This window comes from Podarcis erhardii, assembly GCF_964252035.2.
Source record: "Podarcis erhardii genome assembly, chromosome: 3".
Lineage (NCBI taxonomy): Eukaryota > Metazoa > Chordata > Lepidosauria > Squamata > Lacertidae > Podarcis > Podarcis erhardii.
The window spans coordinates 117,874,465-117,888,720 of NC_138507.1; the positions used below are offsets into that span (position 1 = coordinate 117,874,465).

At 44.1% G+C, this 14,256-nt stretch overlaps 1 protein-coding gene and 1 long non-coding RNA gene across 2 annotated transcripts; both read right to left on the reverse strand.

The window, feature by feature from the left end:
* Nucleotides 1-760: 760 nt before the first annotated feature.
* LOC309338930 lies at nt 761-2,566 on the reverse strand. The gene is made up of 2 exons (XR_014155104.1): nt 2,299-2,566; nt 761-1,031 (listed from the first exon to the last, which is right to left on the reverse strand). It is a non-coding gene; the product is annotated as an uncharacterized lncRNA (long non-coding RNA).
* Nucleotides 2,567-10,676: 8,110 nt separating this feature from the next.
* On the reverse strand, nt 10,677-13,246 carry LOC309338898 (uncharacterized protein). Its single transcript, XM_081856408.1, has 2 exons — nt 13,067-13,246; nt 10,677-11,034 (listed from the first exon to the last, which is right to left on the reverse strand). Exons 1-2 carry the CDS (start codon nt 13,191-13,193, stop codon nt 10,859-10,861), a joined length of 303 nt encoding a protein of 100 aa, XP_081712534.1. The 5' UTR covers nt 13,194-13,246; the 3' UTR covers nt 10,677-10,858.
* Nucleotides 13,247-14,256: the final 1,010 nt, after the last annotated feature.

The window sequence follows — 14,256 nt, forward strand, 5'->3', positions numbered from 1 at the left end:
GCCTCCATTAAGAGATCTCGGAGGGAATTCATTGGATGCCAGCATGCATCCTTCCTTTCCTTCAATCCCTGACATGTGATGTGCAGTTGACCCCATCAAACCTTTATGCTGAACCAGAAGCCATTTCTATCTAGTTCTATCAAGGGCCACTTTCTGTGTACATTATGAGCAAATGCCATAACCCCTTTCGGATTTTAGCTCTGCCTTCTGATAGTTAAAAAGAGATGGTACCTCTTGTGCTTTTCCTGAAATTTAGGAGAAAGGAACCTCATGGAAAAAGGTTATGCACTACATTTCTACATTCTACATTCACTTGGAAATGTCGAAAGCCAACTGATAAGGGATCAGACCACTGGTCAGTCCATCTCAGGATTCCCACACTGACTAGAAATAGCTTTCCAGGATTTCAGACAAGGATTATTTCCAGCCCCACCTCAAGATGCCAGGGATTGAACCAAGGCATGCAGAGCTATACTCCTCCCTCCCCACTTTCCTGGGAGTAAAGCCCAGTAGATATAATGGGACCTCCTTCTGAGTAAGCATGCAAAAGGATGTGTCAGTTTAAGCCAACCTTCATGGAAAACGTGCCCCAACCAAAGAATAATTTAAAAAATAATTAATAGCAATAATGCACAAGGATGTCAGATTCCTGCATGTTTGTAAAAAGAGAAAAACATAAAGAATAACAACTTGAGTGGTGGCTGGATGTAGATTTATTGAAGGGATAGGGACAAATTATCCAGTAGTTTTCTGAAAGGAGTGGAATCAATTAACCAATGCTTTATTTGAAAGGAGCAGACTGGCTCATTCTTCCTGGTGGTTGTAAAAACTTCTACGAAGGAGTTTCTTGGAACCTCACCATTTCTTGCCTCAGCGCACACAGCACAGCAGAACATTGCGGAATGGACAGTTGTTATATTTCTCCTCCCACTTCAAGCCATTATGGCACCGGTAGCCCCGTGGCAGGCAATATCCTCTGTTGCCAAAGCAGCCGACGACGGCAAGTCGTGAAGAAGCCTTTGGCCCAGAGTCTGTATATAACAGAGGAGGGAAACATTCTTCAAAATACTTGAAGGGCTGTGAGACACAGAAATGACCCAACACCCCATGGGCTTAAGATCAGGGCCAATTTCAGCTGAACAGTAGGAGGAGCATCTTGATGATGAGAGCAGTTCAGCGATGGCTGGTCCATTGGGGTGAATGGGGCACTCCCCTACCAACATGAGTTTTCCTCCAGGCAGCCCCCACCTACCTGCCCTCTCACTCACAACTACCTATCAGCTTTATCCTCCTGCAATCCCTGTAGAGCTAAACAGAGAGAGGAGGAGGGGGATATTCCTTCTGAAGAATCCTCAGCGTTTTACTCCTAGTTACTCTTTTTGGTACCTGTTTGCAACTTTCCTCTGTTCTCAGGCATCTGATAGCACGTGATGAGCTCTTTTAATGCCTCTCCACCTTTATTTATCTATTGCTAATTTTCTGTTACCTTTTATGGGTAGCCTTTTTTTCATTATTACAGTGGTACCTCAGTTCTTGAACATAATCCGTTCCAGAAGATAATTCGCTCGAAGACCAAGGAACCACCCTATATGGTTTAACTGTTGTTGGTTCTTTGGTTATAGACGCTGAATGATGCATATATTTTATATTTGTCTTAAATATTTCTTTATTTCTGTAAGTCACCTTGGGTTATTTGGAAAAAGCTGAGCAGGGCAGCTGGATTAAATAAGTTTTGGCATTTGGCATGCAGTTTTGCCTGACATAAACACTGCTGTAAACGATTTTCCACAATGAGATGCATTTATGTGATTAACAATAACAATATGATCAAGCTCATAATCCTCATTCTCCTAATCCTCATCCTCCTAAAGGCACACTTTACCCTAATACATGCCTCTGATGTCTAGTTGAAAATCTACAGCGTGGGCATTACCAACCACAACAGGTCGTGCTAGAAATTCTCAAGCTTGAGGTTCTGCAACTTCTTGGCTACTGTGAAGTAGCATCTCACTCAACCATTCATCTAGAATGTGTTTATATCGGTGACTTGAAGCAATGCAAAGACAATCCTATCTAAGAGCATGTAGAGACAATTGTCCACCACAGAGCCAGCATATCTCTATCAGGAATGTTGATGCTGACAAGAGCATGCATAACCATAATCAGGGCATGTTCCAGCCAAAGAGAAGCATTTTAAGAGATTTCAGTGGAAGAGTGAATCCCTGCACTCCAGTGAAATGCAGAACCTGTCCACCATGGAAGGTGTAGGAGATCATCTTCCATGTACATAACAATTACCTTCATCCTGCAAACCTTGATCGTCACCAGCAGGGTCTTCCCCTGGGAGGAAGTCTTTCAAGTCCTCTCCCTCTTGCTTCTCCATTTTGGCCAGATCTGCTTCATCAGCCTGGGCACTGCAAAGGAAGACCAATGCAAAGAAAAGACAGACAAACTTCATGGCTCTTAGAAAATTTGTTGGTGCCACTGCAAGGAATCCCAAGGATGGACTAGCAATGGTGATGCCTTGACAGAGTTCATGTCTTTATATACAGGTTGGAAGCCAAGAAGGCTGGGCCACATTTCATTGACTTTGAAGTAGCACTTTAGGGAAGGGAGCAAGATAAGGCCACATAGGACATCAGAGATTATTTAATTCTTAATGACAAGAGTCTCTTTGATGTTGCCCCCAGTCCGCAGGCCTTTTCTTTGGAGTTGAAATAATTGTATTTGCCCTGTTGCTGTTGCTAATAACCCCTTTGCTCCTCATATGCTTGCGTCCTCATCTCCCTATCAGGCAGCTGACACATCCTTGCCATAATCTACTAAGCAATATTTATTTTGATGGTCCTGGGCTCTGAGTGTGGGGAAAAACTTGGCATTTGTGGTATTGTTCAACGCCCTTTTGGGAGACTGTCTAGATATATATATATATATTTATTCCATGATTTTCAAAGTTCATTTACCACCATTTCCCAAAATCTTGTAATAATTTATTTATTCTGCTATAGGAATGAACTGCCAATGCAAAGTGGCTTTCTCTCAGTTTCTCAGGTTTCCAATCTTTAAATTCAGTTATAATTTTTTTCCTGGCAATTTCACTTTATTTTTCAAAAGAAAATAAATAATCTTTTTGTATGCAGGGTTGACAAAGGACCTTTTTTTTCAAACAATTTTTATGCTATGATGCATTTTGCATGTTATTCTTACTGCTTGTGTGCTTTCTGCTTAATATATGCACTTTGTGTCCTTTTTGGAGTTGGGAAAAAATGGATTGAAAGAACTGAAAATCTGCATTTTTATACAGATAGGTAGCCGTGTTGGTCTGCCATAGTCAAAACAAAACAAATTCCTTCCAGTAGCACCTTAAAGACCAACTAAGTCAGTTCTTGGTATGAGCTTTCGTGTGCATGCACACTTCTTCAGATACACACAAGGTGTAAATGCATTTTGATGTACACCTTGTTTTTCTTATGCAGACTGGTCTGAAACTGCAAATTAGGCAGTTTCTCATTAAACGCAAACAAAATTAAACTCTTCCCCCATCCTTATTCTGCTCTTTATTTAGTTGGGTCATTTTTGTCTCTGTATTATTCAGGATGGAGGTTTTGAGTGCTGCAGGGCTCTGACCTAAGCCCTGTATAATTGAACATTTTCATGAATAAGATGAGGACACGGAAGAGTTGCTCCTTGAATAGGCGGATGACACAAAACCAGGAAGCACAGTTAACACCATTGATGGCAGTATGAAGATTCAGAATGAACTTGACAGTCTGGGACCTTTGATTGAAACTGACAGCATGAGAATCAACTGATATAAATCTACATCACTGCTTCAGTTGTAAAAGAAAGACACAGGGAACGCACAGATTGACAGCAGAAGAGGGGAAACTATAGTGAATGGTATTCGTTCTACACTTTTCTACCCATCTTGGATACTGTGTCAAGTTTTGGACAACACATTGAGATACAGAAGTATGTCTAGAGGGGGAGCAGATTGGTGAGGGGATCTCCTAATAATTCATAGTTGGATGAGTGGAATATCTTAGGAACCGTATAGGTGAAACAGGGCCGGATTTAGGTTTGATGAGGCCCTAAGCTAGTGAAGGTAATGGGGCCCTTTATATGTCCAGCTGTCCTTTGTCAACAACAAATTGTCATTGTTTTTTGTGTTGAATATATGCTATGTGGTAATTTATGGACCTAATAGGTACCTAAAGCCATTTGCACATAACAAAATATGTATTTTATCAAAGTAAATGTTGAACCGAAATACAATTAAGAAGAAGTACAGTGGTACCTTGGGTTACAGATGCTTCAGTTTACATATGCTTCAGGTTACAGACTCCGCTAACCCAGAAATAGTACCTCAGGTTAAGAACTTTGCTTCAGGATGAGAACAGAAATCGTGTGGTGGTGGCGTGGCGGCAGTGGGAGGACCCATTAGCTAAAGTGGTACCTCAGGTTAAGAACAGTTTCAGGTTAAGAACGGATCTCCAGAATGAATTAAGTTCTTAACCCAAGGTACCACTGTATATTAATAGTGAAATACAATTAAGAAGATGTATATTAATAGTGAAATAATTATTAAGCTCTAACTTAAAATGATTGGGGGCCCATTATTTACATCATAGGAGCCTACTCAACATAAAATACTGTTGCCGTATGTTGGCTTTATTTTATTTGTTTTTTATTTTATATTTTGGAAATGTACATCACATCTAGATTTTTTTTCTTTATTTTTTGGGGGGGCCCCAAGAGAGTGGAGCCCTAAGTTATAGCTTGTTTAGCTTATACATAAATCCGGCACGGAGGTGAAATTATCTAGTTGTCTTAGCTGATTTGAAGCTAAAAATGAGCCAGCAGATGCCTGCTAAAATTGACTCATCTTAGGCTGCATTCAAATCCTGAATGGTAATAAAGTGGGTCCTGTTTTGGGTGCCCCATTGATAAATGACAGTGCGTTCAAAGGAAGAAGGCCACATTTTCGAGGGCATCTCTTAAGAACAAGCATGTTTAAACTGCAAGAGCGTAAGACATCGGAGAAACAAGGCAGCTCTTTTCGAGTACCTGAATAACAACCAATAGAATTGGAACAGGATGAGTCAGTCACGGGATGGTGAGGAAACAGGTTGACAGATGGGAAGCCAGAGGGTAATTAGGAAGGAGGTTAAGGTAAATAGGTGCTGCAATACTGATGAAAGGGCCAATATATTTGAAGGCAACTTCAAAGATAACTCAGCCATGAAGAATTAAATGATCTCAAATGCCATATGTGATGTTATATTGCAGCCTTATCACGGGTGAAAATTCAAAGCCAGTGGAACATAGCCTGGTGGCAGTCCTGTATATAGGAATAAATTCTTCCCTTAATGGCATTACTGTTGTTAATTATCTCTGTGGCCTTTTAAAATGAGACCCACAAAGTTTACAGCTGTGAGGTTCCTCTGTCACTTTTGCAGTGGTCGTATTTTGCAGTCTGCAGGCTGACATTTATGCATTAGGGGGACACACACCACCTTGTCCCCGTGATCGATGCTGACATCACGCACGCACACTGCCAGAGTGTGCTGATGTGTCATGTGGACGTCCCACAGCTATGTGGCATGTGCGCACAGCCACCACATAATTTTGAGGGTGACCCGGCCCTTCACTGAAAATATTTGGGGGTCCTTGGCACCCCCAGCCCCTCCCTCCTTGGCGCACCTGTTTTAGAAGATTGAAAGCTGGCTTGGGGCTCATTCACAGCATCATTTCCCATAGAATCATAGAATCATAGAGTTGGAATAGACCACAAGGGCCATCGAGTCCAACCCCCTGCCAAGCAGGAAACACCATCAGAGCACTCCTGACATATGGTTGTCAAGCCTCTGCTTAAAGACCTCCAAAGAAGGAGACTCCACCACACTCCTTGGCAGCAAATTCCACTGTCAAACAGCTCTTACTGTCAGGAAGTTCTTCCTAATGTTTAGGTGGAATCTTCTTTCTTGTAGTTTGGATCCATTTCTCCATGTCCGCTTCTCTGGAGCAGCAGAAAACAACCTTTCTCCCTCCTCTATATGACATCCTTTTATATATTTGAACATGGCTATCATATCACCCCTTAACCTCCTCTTCTCCAGGCTAAACATGCCCAGCTCCCTTAGCCGTTCCTCATAAGGCATCGTTTCCAGGCCTTTGACCATTTGGGTTGCCCTCCTCTGGACACGTTCCAGTTTGTCAGTGTCCTTCTTGAACTGTGGTGCCCAGAACTGGACACAGTACTCCAGGTGAGGTCTGACCAGAGCAGAATACAGTGGCACTATTACTTCCCTTGATCTAGATGCTATACCCCTATTGATGCAGCCCAGAATTGCATTGGCATTTTTAGCTGCCGCGTCACACTGTTGGCTCATGTCAAGTTTGTGGTCAACCAAGACTCCTAGATCCTTTTCACATGTACTGCTCTCAAGCCAGGTGTCACCCATCTTGTATTTGTGCTTCTCATTTTTTGTCTCATTTGTGCCTCTCATCTAAACTAGCCAAGTATTCTTGTACTATCTCCTTAGTTATTTTGGGCTGTCTTTCCTCTGCTGAATCATTTGCTCCAAATTCTTCAGGTCGGGCATTGTTTTCTTTATCGGAGAAGACTGAGGCAAAGAAGGCATTGAGGAGTTCAGCCCTTTCTGTGTCCCCTGTTTGCATTTCACCATCTTCTCCTCTGAGTGACCCCACTGTTTCTTTGTTCTTCCTTTTGCTACGAACATACCCATAAAAGCCTTTTTTGTTGCTTTTAACCTCTCTAGCAAGCCTGAATTCATTCTGTGCTTTAGCTTTTCTGACTTTGTGTCTACATGTGCTGGCTATTTGTTTGAATTCCTCTTTGGTGGTTTCTCCCCTTTTCCATTTTTTTGTACACATCCTTTTTTAATCTTAACTCAGTTAAAAGTTCTTTAGATAGCCACCCTGGCTTCTTTAGGCACCTTCCATGTTTCCGTCTCATTGGTATTGCCTGAAGTTGTGCTTTTACTATCTCCCTCTTAACAAACTCCCAGCCATCATGAACTCCCTTTCCTTTTAGTATTACTGTCCATGGGATCTCACCCAGCACTTCCCTAAGTTTTATGAAGTCGGCTTTCTTAAAGTCAAGAAATTGAGTCCTAGTATGCTTGGCTGCTCCTTTCCGCTGTATAGTAGACTTCAGAAGAGCATGATCACTCGGCCCTAATGATCCTTCCACTTCTACCCCACTAACCAGGTCATCAACATTGGTTAGGACCAGATCTAAAATGGCTGTTCCTCTTGTTTATTCTCCCACTTTCTGGACAATGAAGTTGTCTGCAAGGCTAGTGAGGAATCTGACCTTATGCTCTTGGCTGAGTTTGACATCCAACAAATATCCAGGTAATTGAAGTCCCCCATTACTACTATCTCCATTCCTTTTGCATGCTTGGCCATCTGTTCCAGGAAGACATCATCTATGTCCTCCGTTTGGCTTGGGGATCTATAGTAAACTCCCACAATGAGGTCTCTGTTATTCTTCTCTCCCTTAATTTTGACCCAAATGCTCTCACTTTGGCTTTGAGGTTCTAAATCTTGGATCTCTTCACAGGTATACACATCCCTGACATATAACGCCACTCCTCCTCCTTTCTTGTCTGGTCTGTTTCTCTGAAATAGATTGTATCCCTCGATTATTATATTCCAATCGTGGGACTTATCCCACCAGGTTTCAGTGATGCCTATTATGCCATATTTAGTTTGCTGTGCCAAGAGCTCAAGCTCATCTTGTTTATTTCCCATGCTTTGCGCATTAGTGTACAGACATTGAAGTCCATTAATCATTCCCCTGTGTCTCTTATTTCAGGATTTTTTCCTCCCACCACTAGGTCTGCGTGCTGTTTGCTCCATTTGGTCTATGTCATTTAGATGATCATCTTCATCAATTGATAGACTCCTACCTTCAGGAGCACTGTCTCCCTCCCCCACGTTAGTCAGTTTAAAGCCCTCCTGATGAGGTTTCTGAGATTTTTGGCAAAAACATTCCTCCCAACCATTGTGAGGTGCAGCCCATCGCTTGCCAGAAGTCCATCTTCAAGAAACTGCAGTCCGTGATCTAAGAATCCAAACCGTTCCTGTTTACACCATTTGCAAAGCCAGCTGTTCACTTCCACTATTTTTCCCTCTCTCCCTGGGCCACATCGTTCAACTGGGAGGACAGATGAGATGACAATTTGTGCATTTAATTGCTTCAATTTCCTGCCCAGAGCCTCGTAGTCTCTTTTGATCTTCTGGAGGCTATTGCTTGCAGTGTCATTGGTTCCCACATAAACCAAGATGAAGGGGTATTTGTCAGTGGGTTTTATGATTCCTTGCAGTCGTCCAGTTACATCTTGGATCTTAGCCCCGGGGAGACAGCACACCTCCCGAGACATCTTGTCAGGCCCACAGATCACTGCTTCTGTTCCCCTCAGTAGGGAATCCCCTATCACCACTACACTCCTCCTCTTAGGTTTGGTCGGGGTTCTTCCGTGAGCTGTCCATTCCAGGTTGCCTGCACATTCCCTGAGGACTGACTTTGCTGCTCGTCTTCATATACCTGATCGACTGTAATGAGGAAGAGATCCTCAAATGGAGTCTGTTCTTTGTCTTCCATGCTAGGGGAGAGGACTTCAAAGCGATTGTGTATTTCTAAACAATCGGAGTGAACCCTGGGCCTCCTACTTCTTTGAGTCACATTTCTCCATATATCTGGCTCCTGTGTTGGTGAACTAGCCTCCTTCTCAGGGGTGTCCCCTGTCTCCTCCTTGGTGGAGACGGTGTTCTCTGTTGCTTCCAAGAAGAGCTCCAGCTCTCTAATTCTTTGGAGCGTAGCTACACGTTCCTCCAGTTGCTGGACTTTGTCTTCTAAGAGGGCAATCAACATGCAATTGCTGCAGGTAAAGCTGCTTGCAACCTTTGGCAAGATGGCAAACATTGCGCAGGAACCGCAGGCGACTGCAGCTGTTCCCTCACCCTCCATCTTGAAAACGTGTCGTTGGGGGTGGCTACAGTGGTCCTCCATCTTAAAAAGTGTGAAGACAGGACAAATAACCCCCCCCCCCAAAAAAAACCCTAGGTCTCCCCCAACAAACGTTTGAGACTAGCTCCCCTAAATCTAAAAGATGGATCAAACTGTGCGCGCCGCCATGCGCGTGCCACTGCCCTGCAAGCTCTGATAAGCTCCTCCCACAGCTAATCACCTGACTCAACAGAAACCCTGCCCCCTCTGACCTTTGCACAGGGAGAGCAGCTAATCAGCCACAAAGAAACACACACACAAGAAAACTCTTTTGCTCCTTCTTCAGCTGCTGCCCTGCAAGCCCCCCCCCCCCCCGGGGAAGCTCTCAGTTTATGACTGAATCCAGAGGCAGCATTTGCGGACCAACACTGGAGGGTTTGTGTCATGTGCCTGTGACGTCAATGAGCTCCACTCCTTCATTTCCGCTTTCCTGGGTCTAAACTCCAGTAAATGTAATGGGACTTCCTTTGAGTAAACATCCAAAAGGTTGCGTCATTAGAAGCCAACCTTCATGTGAAAACTGCCCCAACCGATGCATAATACAAATATAGCAAATACAGTGGTACCTCGGGTTACAAACACCTTGGGTTACAAACACTCCAGGTTACAGACTCCGCTAACCTGGAAGTAGTACCTTGGGTTAAGAACTTTGCCCCAGAATGGGAACAGAATTCATGCGGTGGTGGGAGGCCCCATTAGCTAAAGTGGTGTGATAGGAATTTTGAGGTCTTAGATATATGGTAATGTTCATAAGTGTACCAACCAAGCACGTACATAGATCAGCACAGGAAGACCAACCTGGAACCATTTTGATTCCTAAACTGAGCAAATGTTTTCTCTGAAAGGTCAAAGTGGGAAACCTCCCCATTGTCTCTTTCCTCACAAATCCTGTCTTAAGGGCACATTTAAGATATGAATAGGGTGTGAGTCTGTGACCTGGCCCAGGAACTAAGTATTTATCATTACAAAAGACTGCCAGGCTCCCCAGGCAATCCAATCAAGTAACCGGCCAGACAGGAGATAAACAATGACAGGAGAAAAACAACATTCAAATTTCTGTTACAGATAGGTAGCCGTGTTGGTCTGCCATGGTCAAAACAAAATAAAAAAATTCCTTCCAGTAGCACCTTAAAGACCAACTGAGTTAGTTCTAGGTATGAGCTTTCGTGTGCATGCACACTTCTTCAAATTTCTGTTTTAGACTGCCTTTTTTGTGATGTAGGTGTGATGTATCTGGGAGGGTGGTCTTAGGTTACACCCCTTCTGTGATGTATGTATGATGTTTCTGGGGGTGGTCTTGATCTACAGGGTGGCAATTTCAAAAGTATTTATAAGGCCAGTGTTCTGGGTTCCTCCTCCTCTCCTGCAGGTGAGGGGAGCACCCTGTTGCAAGCGATCAATAAAGATCAAGTTACTAGCTGCTTTGCTTCTCAATATTCTCTGGTTGGCCTCTGTTATTTTCTCCTACCAATAGGGAACCTATGTAAGGACACTATATGGGCTCTTGAACGGACCTCTGGAACGAATTAAGTTCGTAACTAGAGGTACCACTGTAACTAAGTAATGCACGAGGATTTCAGATTCCATGTTCTTGCATGAATGCAAAAAAGAAACTTAAGGAAAAACAATTTGAGCAGGGTTTGTGTGCAATTAATAGGTCATTTATTGAAGGGAAGGGGAGGTTAGTTAACCAATGATTTGCTGAAAGGATTAGAAATAATAAACCGGTGATTTATTCGATAGGAATGGAGTGGTTCATTCTTCCTGATGGCTCTAAAAACTTCTTCCAAGGGTTTTCACGGCACTTCGCCAAATCTTGTATCAGCGCACACAGCACTTCAGAATGTGAGGATATGGACAGTTATTTTCTTCATCCACGAACACCATGCCTGTATCACACTGAAAATCCTTTGGCAGGCAGTAACCCTTGTTCATTGAAGCACAGAGGACCACCGTAATCCTTGAAGAATCCTTTGGTTCTTTCTTCAGCCCAGGGTCTGAATGTAAAAAAGAAGCATTCATGAAAATATTGTCGGACATAAAAATGAGCAAAGCACTCATTTATGGGAGGGTAGATTTCGGTTGGAGGAAAAACTTAATGGTGAGAGTAGATCAGTGATGGCTGGTCCATTGGGTTGAATGGGGCCCATTTCAGCTTCCTCCTCCTGTACAACTTGACAAAGGGAGGGATGGGGATAAAATGAGAATCGGTTGGTTCTGCTTCTCATTGGCTTTGGCTGTTGGCCTCCTTACCTTCCACCCTATCAGTTCCAATGGGCACCAGCCAGCACTGTAGCACCCAACAGTGAAGCCAAATAACTAAAGGGCTAATCACTGCAGGGGTCAGCACACTTTTGCAGCAGGGGGCCGGTCCACTGTCCCTCAGACCTTGTGGGGGGGGTCAGACTATATTTTGGGGGGGGGGATTATGAACGAATTCCTATGCACCCAGAGATGCATTTTAAATAAAAGGACACATTCTACTCATGTAAAAACATGCTGATTCCCGGGTTTAGAAGGTGATTGGGCCAGATCCGGCCCCTGGGCCTTAGTTTGCCTACCCATGGGCTAATGGGCTTTCCCTCACAGGATGGAAGTTTTCAAGCAGTGGCTTGGCATCATTTGGTGGGGGTGGTCTAGGTATGGACTATCCAACACAGGGTTCGACTAGAATGCCAGGCGGATCCACTTCAACGCAGTCTCAGAGTAAGCCCCATTGACTTCAGTAGGGCTCGCTTCCAAATAGATATGCATAGGATTGCATTCTAAACAAACAACTGGTGAATAATCTGGCAATTTCGGTTTCCCTCAATGTCTCACTTCTTGCATCTTAAATTCAGTTTCCCACATTTGCATACTAACTCTTCTTCTTTTTTAATCATTCTAAAAATAACTCAGTTTTTTACTGTTAATTTCTCATTTTGCTGAATTGTATATTATGCTGGTTTTGTTACTTTTTATGGGTTGTGGTTTTCCATTACTGCAGGGCTTGACTGTTCTTTATTCTTTTGCTTTAGACTCTGTATATTTTATATATGCATATATCTGCTTTATATATTTCAGTATTTTTATAAGTTGCCTTTGTTCATTTTGAAAAAGGTACGACTATTAATTAAATAATGTACGCACCTTTGCCCAATGTAAACATCGCTGTCAACAACACCGGGGTGCATTTTCATGTTATTTTTAGGCACATTTTTACCTAATAGATGCACGTTTGTACATGTTATTTGGCTGCAGAACCGCCTTCTAAAAATTCAGAGAAGGGTGAATTTCAAATGTTGGTTGTGTTTCAGTTTTGCATATTAAGAACATAAGAAAAGCTTGCTGGATCAGGCCAATGCCCCATCTAGCCCACCATCCTGCTCTCACAATGACCACATGTCCCCTTCAGGAATTGGTGGGGGGGGGTGTCAAAAAGAGTGAAGAAAGTGGCGGAAAAGAGAGGGAGAGGAAAGAAGAGGATGGCAGAGAGAGGGAGGGTTGTCCTGCCTTCATTTGACTATAGTCTCACCCACCACTGCTATACAGCTCCTTACAGGCTGCCCCTGAGGGAATATAAATAAAGACTTCCCAGCCCAGACCTTGAAGGAACAGGTCCATGCTACAATCCTAGGCTGCAGTGCTAAAATGCACAGTACCACCAAACTCAGTAGGTGTTGGGACTGAATGCATGCCATCATCCGAGTAAGAGCTGGGCAAGGAAACAGTTTTCTCGTGTCCTTCCTGTGAAGCTGGAAAGTCCCGAGTAGCTGATTCATACCCTTCAACATGCCCCAGAGGAAAATTGGGATGCACGCCTTTCGGGGCCACAAACAGGACATCCCAGATCAGAAGCTGGGAAGACTTCTGTAATTCTGGGATGTTCCACTTAAAGCAGAACAGTTTGAGGGGTTTGTAATTCTAGATAATCCTTTTTCCACCACACCCTACAGGAGCTGACCTAGGGTTGCACTTCCAACTGCAGTTCTAGGATTCTTGCACAGCCTGCGGTACCTAAGTGGAATGTTGTTGTTCAGCCCAACTTACCGTCTTTATAAGCACGAGACACATCAGCCTCCTTGACTTCCACTTCATCCTCAGATGGTGGTTTGGGATTGGCCTGGACCTGGAAAACCAAGAAGGCAACAGCGAAGAGAGCGCAAAGCGCCTTCATGGCTGTCGATTGGCTGCGCTTGCAATGCTAGCCGGAAGACAAGGCTCAATGAAGTAAGGGATGGAGAATCTTTGGGAGCGTTGCTGGTATTTATACCACTTATACCAGGAAACGACTCGAATAGTTTTAGGTTTCTGAGACTGCTGCCAACATTAGCTATCAGTTGCTTCCAGGGATGTGCTCTGCATTCTGGCATCCTCCAGGTGGCGGGCAAGCAAAGCAGGTAGAGAGACATAGAAAGAACAGCCCGTTGGGTTAACTTCCCTTCCTGTAATTCAGTGGAGGGAGACATCTTGACCAGAACGCCAAAGGGAAGGTCTAGCAGGTCTATAGGCATGGTGGTTACTTGAGCACATTTGTGAATTATGGGGAAGAGACAACATAAACTAAAATGGTAGGGGAGGAGGAGGAGGATAGAAAAAGAGGAGTCAGAAGAAAAACCGGGGGGGGGGGGGACCAGGAAATACTATCTTGCCAAAATAGAATTAGGATCTAGTTGTTGTTATTTTTTAAAGGTCTTGCTTGGCTGTTCAGCTTTGCCACAAGATTTAAAAAACTTGAGGGTGGGAGCTCAGGCCTGTGGGCCAAATGTAGGCTTCCAGGCCCTCTTTATCCCTATGCTAAAGGCATCCCTCCATCATTGGTGCTGTGCAATGCCAGGTCCATAGGCAACAAAACCGCTACCATGCGTGACTTTTTTGTCTCGCAGGGGATTGACCTGGCTTGCGTGACGGAGACCTGGGTACGGGAAGGCAAAGTAGTCTCCCTACATGAGATAACACCCCCAGGTTTCTCTGTGGGAGGACTGTGGAGGACTGTGGGAGGACTGTGGAGGACTGTGGGTCGGGGGGGAGGAGGGGGGGAGGAGTAGCGTTGTTATTCCGGGAGGATTGCTCTTTCAGAGCTCTGCCATCACCGACGATCTCCGGCATTGAATGTGTTGGTCTCGTGTGGGGCACCAAGGAGAGCTTGGCTGTCTGGCTGGTGTACCGACCACCCAACACACCTGCAGCCACCCTGTCAGACCTGCTGGAGGTGGTGGCAGGCTGGGCCTTGGAGTTCC